The 18,210-nt window shown below is 32.8% G+C and overlaps 1 protein-coding gene across 6 annotated transcripts in view; it reads right to left on the bottom strand.

Moving 5' to 3' along the window:
- Window positions 1-4,334: 4,334 nt before the first annotated feature.
- Orp8 (Oxysterol-binding protein-related protein 8) overlaps window positions 4,335-18,210 on the bottom strand; it is a 113,584-nt gene continuing 99,708 nt past the window's right edge. For all 6 annotated transcript variants that reach the window (XM_067265718.1, XM_067265669.1, XM_067265959.1 and 3 more), the window contains one exon: window positions 4,335-6,159. In XM_067265718.1, the coding sequence (XP_067121819.1) occupies window positions 5,918-6,159 (242 nt within the window). In that variant the 3' untranslated portion in view covers window positions 4,335-5,917. The remainder of the gene's footprint in view (window positions 6,160-18,210) is intronic.

Below are 18,210 nucleotides of genomic sequence, written 5' to 3' on the forward strand. Positions count from 1 at the left end.
TTTCATTGATGTATTCAAATTTCTTGTATCTAGAAAAATCATAATGACTTTGTCATTATTGTGAAAAGAGAGATAAGTTTATTCACTTTATGATCTTTTAAGGATTCCATACTTTCAAGCTCTCTTTTATACCCATTAAACAGCATGAGTGGAATTTTTCAATGCACATCTATATTTTTGTTAACAGATGTTTCGCATTTACCCGGTAATCAACCAAGTTCTATTCGTGGGACTTTGTTGTCTAGCAGGTAAATATGAATCATCATCATGAGATAGGCCCACCCCTTAACAATTGACTGAAAATAATCTTTTTACTAGACCCACTAGGTAGGCAGCCCTATAATAGTCTGACAATCTATACAAGTGATGACAAAAATCAATGTTGGATGACAACATTTCACCAATTAGAAAATTACTTTTTGCTCGAATATCAGAATGACATCGTTCGAAAATGACAAGTCTTAAATCATTAGGAAATATTTCTGACTAATTAGCTTCAGCTCCTGTATCCAAATTTCCTTCTATGTCTCACATTGATTACCTGAAGCCATCTTTCTTTCACCATCTATTTCAGTATTCTAGTACAGTAGAGCATCGATTATCCGACTTAATTGGGGACTGGGGTTGGTCGGATAACTCGAAAAGTATGAAAAAATACATTATTAGTATAGTGTATTAGGCCTGGTTTAAATACTAGCCTCCCTTTCATGGTCGAGCCAGTGCTGCCAGCTAAAACATGCAAAAATTTAACAAAAATAATATTAAAGTAGCCAAGACATAACCAAATATAGTAGCGCCACATCACTAGCAGACATTTGAATTTCCCGACTAGAACGCGGTCAGTTAACCGATAAGTCGATTAATCGGGGGTCGGATAATCGATGTTCTACTGTATTGCATCTTTTTTTCAGTTCTATGGAGAAAAGGTTGTTAACAAACAGTGTACTGAGATACCATAAGGCGCTGTCCATAAATTACGTAAAGTATTTTGGGGTGGGTGGGGGTGAAGGATTTCTTACAATTTCTTACTCAAAGGTAGGGGGTAATAGATCTTGTCTTACGTAATATTCTTATTTTTTGATCTCGTTGAGTGGTGGAGTTTTCAATTTGGCGGTTTCTATTAAGAACGCTCGTTGTACTAATGCCATCAAGTGTAACATAATAGAATAACAACGCTAGCAGACACATTTTTTATCATGGGAGAAAGGCTGTGTAGTTGTCTCTCTTTTTTTTATTTTTTTTTATTTGAATAAGTGCATTCTCCTATGGGTGTATAACACTAAGAATACATAAACCAAAATACATGATACAAAGTAAACATAAATTAGTATTCGGTTTTTAGTGAAAACTAAAATGAAAACTAGAAATTATAAAAGTCTTATCGTCCATATTTTTTTTAACATTGTAAAAAGAATCAAACAGTGGCTTCTGAACAAGCTTATCGAATGGATATGGCCACCTGAAACCAAGCATAAAGATTTCTAATTTCAGAATAAGTCTATCTTGATCGTAAATTGGACAATAATAGATCATATGGTCGATGGTGTCTAGGTTTTCTGTAGAACAAAGAGGCAGTTTCTGCCCGGTTATACATGCTCAGTAAGTAGTTGAGCAGTAGCAAACATTAAATCTCTAAGTGGTGATGAGAACCTGCATTCAACACTAGGAAAATAAAGTCTTGTTATTCTGATATTCAACCATTGTTGATTCCACTTTTGCATAGCATTGTAATAAATATAATTTTTAAGGCTGCTGCATGAGAGAGGGATGTGAGTGTAGTCCTTTGCAGCTGACATAGCCTCAAAGTTGGCTTTTTCATTTCTTAGTATGCCAGTGTGGCCACAAACAAACATAAAAGTTATCTTATTTACAAGATTTTTAATATAATGATGGATATATGTGATTTTATTGCTATTGCAATTGGGATTTAATAGAGCTTTTAGGACAGACTAAGAATCACTGTAAATGTTGATAGACAGAGTTTTGTTTGGTAGTGAAGTGGCCCACTGAACAGCTTGGTAGACAGCATCTTCTTCAGCTTGATGGAGGTATATCTGTACCTTCTAACATATTTTGGGCAAAATATGTCAGTTTGGAGGAAGATATAGATACTTGAACAGACATGAAGGGGACTTTTGGATCCATCTGTGTAGATATTAATGTCTGCATGGTTATCCATGGAGGAAGCAGATGACACACAATTAATATGGCAATGGAATGTGGTTTCTATTCTCTCTTTTTATTTTGTATGACATTTCTGTTTACACGTGTTAGTCAATCTGTCAAAGTATTTTGTGTCCTTTTGTGAAAATTAAAATTAATATAAAAATGATAATAATCATGTTGATTAATGATGATGATGATAAAAAAATTGTTAATAATTAAAAAAATAAAGTTCTTAAAATAAATTGTTCATTCGAATTCATTAAATTTTTATATTTTTAAATTTGTTCACATAGTCTTTTATAAATAATAGTACATATTAATTAACTAATTAATATATATTTTGGACCTAAGGTTTTTAGGGTTTCATTAAAAAAAGTTATTTTTGTTAAAATCTTTCTATAAAATTATGCTTAAATATTAGGTAAGATAGGGAAGGGGGGGATCAAAGAAAATATTACGGTTTCTTACACAGGGGTGGGTGGGGGTCTAGAATGATGGAAATCGCCCTTGCGTAATTTATGGACGGCCCCTAATGTCATTCCTAGATGCAGTCTGCCTGGTTGAAACATTGCCCTATTCAATTTCCCTTGGAATTACTCTCTGATTTGTTAGTAAGCACATTAGGGCTGCCGGGGTAAATGGCAGATGCCGTAATTTTCTCCTGTTCAGTAACCATAAATAACACCGTGACATAATCCTTGACCGAAATTGCAAAGATAATGAAGAGCCTAATTTGACAAACGTGATTTTCATTTCTCATTTTTGTTTAAGAAAAATGGGAAAAGCATCTTAAGTTTCATTACATATGCCAAATAAACTGGAAAAAAACCTTGTGAAAAATGTAGTGAGCGTACACAAATACATGGAAACAGTTACTTTATATAACTGTTTCCAAAATGTTTGTTCTTTCTAAATTAAAATGTACTGATATTTTATCTAAATATTTGTAAAATAACAAATTACAGATCAGAGAAATTTCAGATTTTTAAGTAAATTAGAAAATGCAATCTTTTTCTAAATTTTTCTGTTGAACATTACTGTTAGTTTCCCCTCATTTTCTACTAAAGTACTGTAATTTATTAACATGTTTTTGTCAAAACAATCGCCATATTCATTTTAGGTACTTACTATAAAGAAACTATCCCTGTTTAAATATTAATGAACTTTCAAGCTTTTTAATTTAAATTAGCAGAAAGCATCAGAATGTAGAATGTATCCATACAGATAAAAATCTTTTTATGTATTTATTGTGGCTGTACGCCATATTTTTGTACATATGAATTTTAGATTTAATTAGTTTTAATAATTTTCTCTCCTTCTTAACCCTTCTTTCTAATTTCCTTTGTCCATTGTTCTGGCTTCTGGGAACGCGGGCTTCCCACTCCCCACCCACCAGGGGGTCGTGTGGAACAAAGAGTTCGAGTGGAGGACGAGTAAAATCTGGGTCATCGAAGAGTCACTTTTTCTCCGGCCGGACACGAGGAAGCACGGACGAGAACGGCGAGCTCGTGAGACGGAATTCTACGAGGGCCGAATAGAGAGCCGTGAGGTGAGGATCCGGACCGTAGAGTCAAAGACACTGACAAGAAATTATCCTAAAAGGTATTTTTACAACGTTGACGAACCCAGAGATACGCAGAATAAACCACCAGCCGGAATCGGAGTTCAGCGAGAACAAGGGTACCCCACTATCCTATCAATTCTTCTCACTTCCTACTTTTATACTTTTCTATCCTTTTAGGTTTAAGTTAGTTAAGAATCGCGCGGGTTTTATTGTTACAATCGGACAACAAGAGAAGTTGGACTGAGGGAATCCACAAAGAACTTATTTGTATATATTATTAATCGCGAAATTAAATTTGTTTTAATTGAATTCACGTGTCTGTGTATTCCTATCGCGCTTCACACTTTACATTATCATATTTATTGACTTTGTCAGAAACTATTGTTTGACCTCTATCGAAAAGTCAACTAATAAATTATCTCTTTGTAATTCTTGAGAGACTGCTTTTCAAACTGACGCAAAACATACACACCACAAAAACTGATAAATATCATCAATTTGAAACATTAAGTTACCATATTCTGACGATGACAAAGTATTATGTAGTATTTTATGTAGGAAAACAACTTGCTAACACTCGATCAAATGCACACGGACGAATCGAGATGGTTAATGCTTTTTATTTTTCTAGTCGTACTGTAACGTGGGCGGACTCGTTGGCAATAAGATCTCGTCGATACATTTCGAAATAATAGGTAGTAGTAAACTGGCAAACAAACTAATCTTTATATAATCTCTTTTTTTTTTAATGTACATAAATTTCAATTGATACATACACTCCTACTATTATAAATATATGTAGGCTTCATTCTTACATCAAAAATTCATTCGTGTGTAAAAAATTAAATTATTCAATATAATTATACAAATGCATAGGTAAATTTAACAGCCTGATTTTAAAACAAAGTAAAATTGAAATAAAACACATTAGAATATCAATATGTAAATATTCATTTTTTATTAAATACACATAACATAGAACTACTAAAAGAGGACCATTCTTTGGGAAGTTTAATTTTATAAATTGGATAAACCATCTTAAAACTTTCAACAAATTAGTTATATATTTTGTTATGCAGTAGAGTACAATTTAAGAAAATTTTAACATTTTTTTCAATAAATACATAATAAATATATGTATTAACTCTAATGAATTGATTTAATATAATGATACAATTTACTTTTTATGTTATTTACAAACTTTTCAAATTATTTTTGGATTAAAGAATGCTCTACCGTAAACAAAATGCATACATTACAGAAAACAATGGTATGGTCCCGCAGACTTCATTGTGTCCCTTTTAACAATTAAATGTAAGAAAAAAGTGAAAATAAAATAAAATATAATAAAAATAGCAACCAAAATTTTGATTTTATTATTATTATTTAATAAAATAGTTTAACGTTTTCATTCTTGTTTCAGCTGTTTTAATATTTGAAATGCATAAAGTATTTTTTAATATAAATATTGCATTTATAATAACTTTAGCTGACGATCTGAATTCATTTTTAATTTTCTTTTATTAGGTAATTGTTTAATTTGTGACCCTCGAAAAACTTCGTAAATAATTAGATATAACTTTTCAATTCAAAATAATTTTAAAATAATGAAGTGCAGTTATCTCAACATGCATATTTATAGATCTCAAGAATTCTTTCTAAACAAAATAGGATATTTTATAGTTTATATTATATTTCTAAACAATTTAACATAACATTGTAAAATCTAACATACAGTATATATTCCTCTGTTATGTACATATTTTTAACACAATATTATTTACACTATTGTATATCAAATAACAAATAACTTTGGTTTCTTGTTTAATTTCGGCGCATTGTTTCCGAGCCAGTCTAAGCGATATTCAATAGGCGGATATTTTCCTTACATACATTTGCTTCTTATTCGTTTGGCAAATGCTAGATGAGAAATGTAAATATAGCATAAATGTATGCTATAAGGAGTAATAACAGTTGCATTCTTAATTCAAATATAAATCTATCTTATTAAAAGACTGGATATGCTTAAACTGATGGCCAAAAAGTTATCCAAAACTGGTTTGTCTAGCATTAACAAATTTTTTTAATCTTTATATTTTTGAAAACGTCACATTTTTGTCATGGAATTGGCAGTTTAATATAGTGCATATATAAAAAAACAAGTATCTGTCAGGCACTGTACATGATTCACAACAGCCAATGGAATAAAAGCTGTATAGCCATAAAAATAATGATAATACTGATATCATTTCGCTGTGCAAGTTGTTCCTGAATTCTGTGTTGTTGGGCCATAACCGACTCCAAGTGATTGTTGATACTTTGTAAAGTCTGATTTGTTTCCTCTTGTATTTTTAATAGTGGTTCCAAACATTGTTTTAAGGAAACTGTTATTGTCGAGGGCTTTCCGGACCTGTGATGAGACACGGAACCTGTTAAGAAAAGAGAAATTTAGTTCTTTGGATAAAAGACGCGCATTAATGTCGATTCTGAAATTGAAAAGCAATCGAGGTTCATAGAGTCTCCGTATGTTTTTTAAATTATGTATGGAATCTCTTTGAATGCCATAATTTTAAAAGTGACATGAAAATTACTGTCATATGTCATAATAAAAGATGAAGTTGATGATGATTTACATTTCTATTATATTTTATTAATTTAAAAAATTAAATTAAGAACTAATTTTATTTTATAATTTTTATACGAACTATTATTAAAACAACTAGCAGGTAGGCCCGGCGTTGCTCGGGCAAAAGTAACGATAGCGAAGATTAAGATTATTACGTTATGATGACCAAAAAAAAAAAAAGTAATTTCATCAACAAACTATTCTATTTTCAAATTCGACTTTTCTTTAGAAATATTTATTCTAATATTCTTTCGATTTTCACGACGTGTTCTGATTATATAGTTCGATTTTCATCGAATGTTCTAAAGAAGAAAAGCCGAGAAAAACCGAACTAATCTGTTTAATATGCTAGAATATATTCAATATTCAAATTTACTCTTTTTCCTTTTTTTTTCCTCCAGAGCCCGTAAATCTTGCACGTCGCTTTCTCTTGTTCTCCATTGTTGTTTAACACTTCCATTGTTACTTAAATTTGGTACCCTGTGTACCGAATTTCAACTTTCAACTCCTAACCGTTTTAGAGAAAATGAAGATTATTACGTTATAGTCAACCTTACCCTTTTTCACAGAATGCAAGAATTGGGACCCCTGTTTCCAGACTAATTAGAGAATTTTTAGATGGGTCTAAAAATATGTTCGATTTCCCACAAAAGCGAAAAAACTGCATCTGCGTCTTGCACGTCACTTTCTCTTAACACTTCCATTGTTGATGAAAGTGTTAAGCCTTAATCCTGTCCCTCTCCCCTGGGGAGGAATTTCGAAAAATCCCTTCTCAGTGTGCGTCCTCATGACGTACCCTAACTGTGTACCAACTTTCAACTCCTAACCATTTGGGTTCTGCGCTAATTATTATTATTATTATGTTGGGTTAAGTGAGATATACTCGGTTAACACCGGTGGCTGTGTACTATGCCGGACCAAAGTCAAGGCATAGTAACCAAAACAGAAATTAAAGAAGTGTATCAGTGTGTGTGTCTGTATTCAGGAACTTTCTCACAATATGACATGTATTCAATATAGTGGCCTTCTGTAGTGTGATGTATGTGTTTCTATTCAATTCTAATGTGCCCAGGCTTTTGTGTAGTGTGTGTGGTATGACACCTGTAGAGGAGAGAACAACAGGTACAATAAGCACCCTATCCATCCTCCACAGATGCCTTATTTCCTGGGCGAGTTCTGTGTACTTGCTAATTTTTTCAGTGCATGCGTTTTGTATATTGTGAGTGTTTGGAATGGATATGTCTATAATGTATGTGATTTTATTGTGTTTGTCAATGAGTGTGATGTCTGGTCTGTTGTGGTATATTGTTTTATCTGTGATTATAGCTCTGTCGTAGTACATTTTGTGCGTGTTGTTTTCCAATACTGTCTGTGGAATGTATTTGTAGTATGGTTCGTGGATGTCTACTAATTTGTGTTTCTTTGCAAGCTCTTGGTGTATTATATTTGCTACTTGATTATGTCTGTGTAAATAATCTGTCTGTGCCAAGAGCTTGCAACCAGAGGTGATGTGTTGTATAGTTTCTGGCATGATGTGACATTTTCTGCACATGTCATTCGTGAGTGTTGCATCTTTGAGTATGTGTTTTCTGTAGTTTTTAGTATTTATGACCTGATCCTGTATGGCAATCATGAATCCTTCTGTCTCCCCAAAGAGGCATCCCCGAGCTAACCAGCTGTTTGACGCAGTTTTGTCAACAAAATCCTGGGCCAGATCATAAGGATGCCTGCCATGGAGTGCCTTTTGAGCCCACGATTGCTTAATGGTGTCTATGCTTTTTATATGTTGTGTTGTGTCCATATGATGTGAGTGTAAGTTTAATGGTGTGTTATTTGAGTCTGCTAGAGTTACTGCTTTATGTAATTGTGATGTTTCTTGTTTTTTGTAGAAAAACTCTCGCAGTGACTGTATTTGTTTGTAGTGAAGGTTAACTATGTCAATCAGGCCACGTCCGCCATCTTTACGTGGAAGGGTTAATCTTTCTGTGGCGGATTTAGGATGATGTTGTTTATGCTTAGTAAGTGTTGTTCTTGTTTTCCTTTGGAGTTGCTCAAGATCTGTGTGAGTCCAATGTATAACTCCAAAAGAATATGTGAGTACTGGGATGACATATGTGTTTATTGCTTTAACTGTGTGTTTTGCATTTAACTGTGTTCTGAGAATAGCATTTAACCTACTTTGGTATTCTTTAATTAATCTTTGCTTTATTTGTGTATGTTCTGTTAGTTTGGCCTGTTGGAATCCTAAATACTTGTAGAACTCGCCCTCTTCCATGGATTCAATAATGTCTCCATTTCCAAGTGCAAAATCTTCTTTCTTCAGGATTCCTTTTTCTATGTGAACTGTTTTGCATTTATCTAGGCCAAATTCCATTTGTATGTCCTTGGTGTATGAATGTGTGATTTGTAGGAGTTGATGAAGTTGTTTTTGTGTGGATGCATAAAGTTTTATGTCATCCATGTACATAAGATGTGACAGTGTAAACTGTGTTGTTTTTTTGTGTCTGATATTGTAACCATATTGCGTGTTGTTTAACATGTTGGATAATGGGTTCAGGGCTAAGCAGAACCAGAGAGGACTCAAGGAATCTCCTTGAAAAATTCCTCGCCTAATAAAAATTTGGTTTGTTTGTATGGAAGTGTTATGGGCCCTGAGATGTAGTGTTGTTCTCCAGTGCTGCATAGTGTTTTGAAAGAATGCAATGAGTGATGGATGTATTTTGTACATGTGTAGAGATATGTAGCAGCCAACTGTGTGGAACACTGTCGAATGCTTTTCTGTAGTCTATATATGCCATGTGTATGTTTCTGTGTTGTTTGTGTGCTTGCCGTAGAATGACTGAATCTATGAGTAACTGTTCTTTGCATCCCCTGTGGTTTCTACGACAACCTTTTTGTTGTTCTGTTAGAATGTCGTGTTCTTCAACATGTTTGTATATTTTGTTTGCAATACAGGATGTCAATAATTTGTAGAGTGTTGGAAGACATGTAATTGGTCTGTATTGTGTGGGGTCTGTGGTATTGTTGTTTTTAGGTTTCATGTAGGTGATGCCCTGAGTAAGAAAATTTGGCATGTCTTGTGGATTGATGATGATGTGTGTTAGATGTTTAGCTAGTTCCTGGTGCAGTGATGTAAACTTTTTGTACCAGAAATTGTGAATGTTGTCTACACCAGGTGTCTTCCAGTTGTGTGTTCTGTTAACAGTGTATTGGAAATCATGTATGTTTATTTCAGCACAGGGCATAGTTGGTATGTTGTGCAAGTTTCTGTTCTCCTCCTCGATCCAGCCTGCTTCAGCATTGTGCGTGACAGCACTGGACCAAAGAGAAGACCAATATGTTGTGAGTTCTTCTTCTGTTGGTGTGCCACTGTGCTGTGTATCAGTGTTTGCTTTGTTATTAATTTGTCTGTAAAAGAGTTTTTCATTGTTTGTAAATAATTTATTTTGTTGTTTTCGTAGTGTACATGTTTTGTATCGTTTGAGTCTACGTGCTTTGGCAGCAAGTTTTGTTTTAGTGTATCAATGTATTCTGTAATGCGTGTGTTGTGATGTTCATGTTTTGTGTGTGTTTTTATTTTCTTGAAAATGTTTTTGAGCTGTTTCCTTAATTTGGGTGTTATGTTGTTTTTAGTGTATTGTGTCAGCCTGCCTAATTGCTGTCTAATGTCATTTATTTGTGTTTCTATTCTTCTCTGCCAGGCAGGCTTGTGATAGAATTGTGTTTTCTGTGTATTTGTCTGTGATTGTACTTTCAGTCCATGGTGTGTCACTACTGTGACTGCCCCAGCATAAACTAATGTATGAATGTCTGCGAGTGTAGAAATTAAATGAATGTAGTGTGGTAGTAAGTGAGTGTTTACATAATTTAGTGTTTTTCCTACTTCCTTCGACGTGTTGATTTTTGGTATTCGTGGTCTTTGTGTGGGATCTGTACCTGTATATTTAGTGAGTGTTTCCTGAAATATAAGTGAGAGCGTATTAACTAAATCCATGTCTATGTTATCAGTGATGGATGAGGAAGTGTCTGTAGTATCATTAGTGGTAATTGTTGTATGTGTGTTATTATCAATGCTTGTTGCTGGATTATCCTGACAGGTTACATGATCTTCATTAATGTTAGATGTTTCTGTCTGTTGATGTATTTGATCAGCAACCTGTTGTTTGATAAGTTCAAGTGTTGTTTGTGGAATAAGGTTGTTGTGTATAATTGTTCTTTTTTGATCAACAACCCTTTGTTCGGTGACAGTGAGATGAGGATACTGTTGTGTGAATCTATGGTGTAGTTGTTGTCTGTATGCTGTCATGTTTGTTTCGAGTTTTGTGATGGTGTAGTAAGTACGGATGATAAACTCGTTCATTTCTACTGTCCATTTCATCCGTTGGCGTGGTTTTCCAGCCTTTGTGGTCTGTGGATGCATTGCCACAGAAACACCAAGGCTGGGTTGGTTCCTCACATCTGTTGAGGGCATTGCAGTAGCCATGCTTGGGCCGGTGCTGCTTTCGCCACCGGTAACCAAGGGAGACTGTGACCTATTTTTCGAACGTGAGCCTCTGCCTAACCCACGAACGCGGACCTTGTTAACCCGGGCGACGTCCGAGCCGGTATCACACTTTGATCTAGTTATTACCATGATGAATATCTCCACAGAATGTGGGTGTGGTCACTCTTAGCTTCATTTCTCCCCATAGACCTTACTGGCATGGGTGTCCCTACCAGGAGCTTATGCTCCAGCCTGCATTGCCCTATGGATCAGTAAAATTACTGGGCTCTCCCACCACGACCAGGTGGTGACCACGGGAGAGTTATTATTATTATTATTATTATTATTAACTTGTCTCGTTTATATATATAGATAATAATTTTATATCATCCAATATCAATAATTAGAGATGCATTATGAAAAAAATGGAATTAAATAACAGATGATTCCATACACAATTTTATGAGATTTAATATAAAAAATTTTTTATAATAATTAATTTCTTTTTGCCATGTTATAATAGTTTTTAATTTTGAGAGGGGTGACAAGTTTTTTAAAAAAATTGTAAATACTAGTTATAAAAAATTCTTCATTCGGTTCGACCTCTCTCCAGATACGACACAGGATCCTCTCAAACTTTAACAGCATCAATGCCCCCTACATATAAGTTACCATGCCAAATTTCTTAATCTTTACCCCATCTTGTTTAATATCTCAACATACAAAATTTTTCCTTTTTTGGGTCGAACATGACAGCCAGGAAAGTAACTAGTGTGTTTGAATAATATTGGCTAATATTAAGTTTAAAACTGTTCTAAAGAAAATAAAGTCTTTATGCTCTAAACTTAATAATTTTAGAGCAGGTATGAGCAACACGCGGGCCGCTTGCGGCCCGTTAAACATGTTTATGCGGCCCGCCAAGCATTTCTAAAATTAAATTTATTTTATCGACTTTCTCTCATCAATATATTGTTATAAAATTAATTATAATAAAATGGTAGTACATACTAAACCGAAACAATTTTTTGTGACGAGTTACTCACTTGTCGGCGACTTGTTTAAACATGCAATACGAACGCGCCGCGTCTGTGCTTGTTTGTGTTTGCTTCTGTCACACAATCAGTCAGACTGGTAAGCTGTTAACTAGCAATTTTAGCAATTCTTGTGTTTCTTGAAAGGCGTGAGTGCAATATTATTGTCAAAAAGGTAATATTAGAGTTTTTTTTATTCAAAATTAAGTTTTCCTACAGATTTTTTTAACTTTCATATTTTTAATCCATAATAGCATGTCGGAAAAGCAAACAAAAAAACGGAAGGTTGCGGATGAGCACAGGCATTTCCAAGAAAAGTGGAAATTTGATTATTTTTTCACTTTCGTCAAAGATAAAGCTGTATGCTTAATATGCTCAGAGACTGTGTCGACATTAAAAGAATATAACATAAAAAGGCATTACGATACAAAACATGAACAACAATATAAAAACTTAACAGGACAACTCCGGATAGATAAGTTTAATCAAATGGAGAAAAACTTAGGAAATCAACAGGCTATTTTTAAAAATCAAGCTATTTTATCAAATACGGCAGTAAAGGTAAGTTTTGTTGACAGTCAAATACTGGCAAAAAAAAATGAAACCCTTTGCGGATGGAGAGATGATAAAAGAATGTCTGACTGCTGTTGCAGAAATAGCATTTCCTGATAAAATTAATATTATTTCAAACATTAGTTTATCAAGATTCACCATTGCAAGGAGAATTGAAGACTTGTCCAAGAACATAGCAACAACGCTTCGTGAACGCATTGCAAAATTCGAATACTGTTCTTTGGCACTTGATGAGAGTTGCGATATTAGCGATACAGCACAACTGGCTATATTTATACGTGGTATTGACACCAAGTTTAATATTACCGAAGAATTGTGTTCACTGATTCCAATGCAAGGGACTACAACCGGCAAAGACCTGTACGATGAACTAAAGTCTGTGTTGGAAAATTTTTCAATTTTATTAGAAAAGATTATTGGTATATCGACAGATGGAGCACGAGCAATGTCAAGCATGGAGGTAGGAGTATCGGGAAGGCTATTTCAAGACATTAAGAAGGTCACAGGAAGGGAAATATTCGTTAACCACTGCATCATTCACCAGGAAAATTTGTGTGCGAAAAGATTGAGTTTGCCAAATGTCACAGTACCAATAATTAAACTGATCAATTTTATAAAGTCGCGCGCGTTAAATCCCCATGAATTTAAAGAATTCCTGGCGAATATGGCGACACGGTTTTTAATACCGAAGTACGTTGGTTTAGTAGAGGTGCAATGCTAAAAAGAGTATACAACTTAAAAAGCTAAATACAATTGTTCTTGGATATGAAGGGATATGACTTTCCTCATTTTGGTAATAAAGAATGGATGTGCGATTTTGGGTTTCTTATCAACATGACTCAGCATCTCAATGATCTTAATGTGGAACTTCAAGGCAAAGGACAGTTTATTCACAATTTGTATGATAAAATTCGGGGTTTTGAGCGCAAATTAAAATTGTGGAAACAGCATCTTTTGCAGAATAATGTGTCTCACTTTCCACATTTAAAAAAAAAAGTTACTACTTCTCAAAAATACGCACAATATATAGACATTTTAATCAACGAATTTCAATTACGATTCCAAATGTTCAAAGCTGAGAAGACAGCGGTTTCCATGAAAATGTTTTCCTCGCCATTTAATATCGATGTGGATACAGTTCCCGAAGACTTTCAAATGGAAGTGAGTGACATGCAGAATAATACCGATTTAAAAAATGTATTTTTCTCAGTAACCATCGAAAATTTTTATAAATCTTATGTGAGCCCTGAGAAATTTCTGCTTTTGATGAAAAATGCAAAGCAAATGATGTCTTTGTTCGGAAGTACGTATGTTTGCGAACAATTATTTTCAACCATGAAATTAATCAAGACTGAGTGATGCACGATTAGAAAGCTGCGTACGTGTAGCTACCTCATCAATTCCGGCTGATATTGATCAGCTTGTATCGAAAAAACAGTGCCAAATTTCTCATTAAAAATTTCAAGTAAATTCGTTTTTCTGTTCTTTTCTTGTTTGTTTTTATTTTGCATTAAAATTTGTATATAAAATCTTTACTTTTTTTTAAATTTTATATTTTTTTATTCTAATGTTTATTATAAATAAAGTTTTGTAAATTATTAATAAGTGTTTCTTTATGTGCGGCCTGCCAAAAAATTTTAAAATTTAATTGGCCCATTGATTAAAAAGGTTGCTCACCCCTGATTTAGAACATAAAGCCTTTAAAATTATTCATCTTTTTATAAAATTATAGGTTTAATAAAAAGAAAAAAGCTATTATTTATAAATACCTAAGTTTTTTATGAATATACATTTATTAGGAGCTAAAAGAAGAGATACAAAATGCACAGCAGGTGCAATTTAGAGCCTCAATAGAAAAGGCATGTGGATTATATACTTGTATGTAATCCATCAATATTAAGAAAGTTAAGAAAAAGCATTTTTTTTAATCAAGAATTATAATCTCTTTTATCTCCATTAATCAGAGATTCACAACCAAAGGAATTTTCACTTTATTTTCTGAAGATAAATGCATTATAAGAATGTATACAAAAACTTCTATAATAAATTATAAGCAAGTCCATATATGCATGATCATTAGATTGCCCCAATTATCTAAACTAGAGGAGTCATAGTTTTTGTTAACTTTTTACTTTTAGTCGATCATCATTTTTTGTTATTAGACCCTCTCCACTGTGATAAAATTTATCCTACAAATAGTAGGAGAAGAATGCTGATCCAATGATATTGGACACTACAGTGAACAATGAATCAGTTTCATAGGATAACAGAATAGAATCAGTTGAAAGGTTGGTTGTATTTGAAATCTTTTCTTTTTGTTACTACTGGTAGAAAATGGCTCCTAGGTTAAGACTGTTTATTTCTGGTCAAAAGAGATCAAGAATTGTGACGGTAAATCCTCACCAAGTGAAAAAGTTGTCGACTGACTCCTGTACGTACATATAATCGGAGTTATTGACTTTGGAGGTTATTTTCTTGACCTGCCGAAAGGTGTATGGTAATTCTGAATAACTTGTTTGAAAGATTGTTGTTTTCTTAGGTAGTCTGCAAACGGGTTGCTGAAACATAAGCAATTGAAAAGTGCAAAAATTGCCAAAAAAAGCTGTATTTTCTTCATCCTACACTACAGAAAAAACTACTGGGTCTAGAAAGCTCAAATTTTAAACTCGAGCCTTTTCCATTATTGGTGAGGTCCTGACAAAACTTCTGGATCAACATGTCAAAGTTCACAGGAGTTCCTATTGAGTTATTTTATTTTTACACTTGTAAGGATAAAATTACATTGAAACAAATAATTTTCATTAAAAATATCATCCAGAATAACAAAAGCCCAAATTTATGCAAATTAAAACTTTTTGGTCTGTGGTCATTAGGGTTTCTCATTTCCTGGTCTTTCGGGATAAAAGTGAACTCCTTCCCGGGATAGAATTAATTATTTTTAAGATATACAAATTATCTTTAAAAAATGAAAAATAATTATATCATCTGATTTCAAGTAATTTAATACGTTCTGCAACCTCCAAAAATCATAATAATGCTGTGTAAGATATACAGTAGAGCGTCGTTTATCTGAAAGCCAGTTAACTGTAACGTCAGTTAACCAAAAGCTTTCCAGTCAGACTGTGTCGTGCTGAATTGAACGTTTTTGATACTAGATTACCTTCTAAAGTATAATTTTTTTGTTTTTATATTTTTCAATATATTTTTAACGATACGAAATACTTTTTAACGATACAATAGTCTTGATTATCATTATAAAAATTTTCGTTAGGCTTAAAATCGACGAAAATTCAACACGAAGCGACACACAACAGAGAAAAATTTCAACATCGGATAGGTTAATATATTTTTTCGTACATAATCGGTTATCTGAACAACTCCAGTCCTCAATTGATTTGGATAAATGATGCTTTACTGTATATTAAAAATTACCTTTGAATAATAAATTTTTTCTATTTGTGAAAATTTCTACATAAAAGTTTGCTGGAAACTGCATACAACAACAACAAAAATGCTTTGAATTGAGTTGAAATTTTTAAAAAATGAACTTAAAAGGTAATTTTTGTGATTTAAATAAAACTTGATACAAAATATTATTGTAAATTTTTATAAGATGATTTTATAAAGCATTCTAGTATTCTTGATTTGTCTGCCTCAGCTGCTTTAATAGCAGCATCAGCTTATAGCCCAATAATTTGGCAATTTGTTTGGCTTTAATAATTAGGTTTATGAAGAAAAACTCCATACTTGTTTGTATCCTTGCCCAATTTGCACAACCTGGCGTTACAGCTATGCAGTTATTGAAGCTACTGGGCAGGGTTAAAAATTAAGACAGCATAAGCACAATTATTCCATATATTACAGGTTCAGACAAATAAAGAATTTTCAGAGTTCTGTGACATGCCATAACAAGGAAAAATTAAAAAAAAATTAATAAATACAAAGTATAATTAATTCATAAACTGTCAGAATATATTTCTATTTACAAAAGTTCCTCAACCTTAACACAAAATAAGAAATTTGTGGGATTTCCTGGGTTAAAAAAACAACCGGGATCCCCGGATCCCATTTGAGAAACCCTAGTGGTCATCACATTGCTGAATGCCAACTGAACTGTACAGTACATCATCATCATAAGTCTTGATGTAATATCACAATCATTAACCAAACAAAAACATCTGAGATGTAAAAAAAATTGCACCAAGTAAAACAATTATGACAATTTAGATGACAATCATATTTTTTTCTTATAAATTTTCCTTTGGTAAAGATGAGCTTGGCATTTTGAAGCAGTGCTCACAAGATTTTTACCTGTATTAATGTTTTTGGCATTTTTCTGGAAAGTATCAAGCTTATCCTTACCAAAGAAACACCAAAGAAAGAAATTTGACTGTTGCTAAATTGTTATAATTTCTTACTTGGTGCAATTTTTTATGTATCAGATGTTTCCCAAAATACTACAAAATTGGAGAAAAGTACTGTGCCTGAAATGAAGGCTTTTCTGGTCTGCATCTTGAATATGGGTTTGGTGAAAAAAAAGCAATTGCATCATACTGGACAACTACATTGTCCCAATCCACTATATGGTTTTTAAAGATGTTTTCAAATCACAGATTTACTCATTGCACTTTTTTCATCTAGCAAACAATGAACAATTGCCAGGCCCTGGAGAACCCAATTATGATCCCTGTATGAAATAATGCTATGTGCTTGATTAATGCTGGCTGATATTTCATACAGGGATCATGTCATGTATACAGTAACTGGATGTGATAATCTAGCATACACCACAGGTTAATGGCAATTGTACTTTTAGTCTTTACATAATATTATCTTAAAATGAATAATTTTTAATTAGCTGTTATACAATAAATAAATGCTTCTAGTGAACATTTAATGGTAAATTTATTTTAATATTCAGCAAAGTGCATTATGTAGAAAATAAGCACGTATGGTATATAAAATTATAGTTTTGTCATAAATACATATCAGATTGCTCTCTTAATAGTAAGAAAACAGTATGGAATTGATTTCCCCAAAATTTTAAAAAAAGATAGCCTTTGGTAATCTATCTATGACTTCCACAATTATTTTCAAAAGAGTTAAATGGTTTAATACTAATTTGTTAACAGTTGCTGTTTGCATGGCCTTTTCATTAGTACGTTTGTTATTTCCAAAAAGTTTAAAACTAACATATATGAATTACAGATACAAGAGGGGTAGAAGCTTGCATTAATAGAATGAAGCTAACAATTCTCTCTTAATTAACAGAACATTGCATTTCTGTTTTATATATACTTAGAATAACTATGCAGAATAAATTTATTTGATAGATCATTTTCAGGATAGATATTTAAAATAATACTTTTCATGTATTTAAAAAATGCAATGAACAATTTATTCCATATTGTAAACATAATTTTGTGGTAAGGCATGCAGATTGTACATGCAGGCCTCAGAGTCACTCGCTTTTTTGTAGTATCCACAGACTGTTAGGAAATCAGTGCAGAATTGATTGAAATATTTTTTCTATACTCAACTCCATTAATAACAGGAATTTTCTTCCCACAAATGAATGAGAAGTAACATTTTTGAAATCATCAATAAAATACCTAGTCACTTTGAAATTGATGATTGCAAATTTATTAATTTGGTATTTTTAAATCATTTTAAATCATATTTTTAACTCTTCAACATGCACAAAGAAAACAATTTCTGATCATTTGTATTACAATGTCATTGTTTCATTTTGTTCATAATAATAGTT

The sequence above is a fragment of the Centruroides vittatus genome, unplaced genomic scaffold, assembly GCF_030686945.1.
Source record: "Centruroides vittatus isolate TY-2023 unplaced genomic scaffold, ASM3068694v2 contig_10, whole genome shotgun sequence".
Classification (NCBI taxonomy): domain Eukaryota; kingdom Metazoa; phylum Arthropoda; class Arachnida; order Scorpiones; family Buthidae; genus Centruroides; species Centruroides vittatus.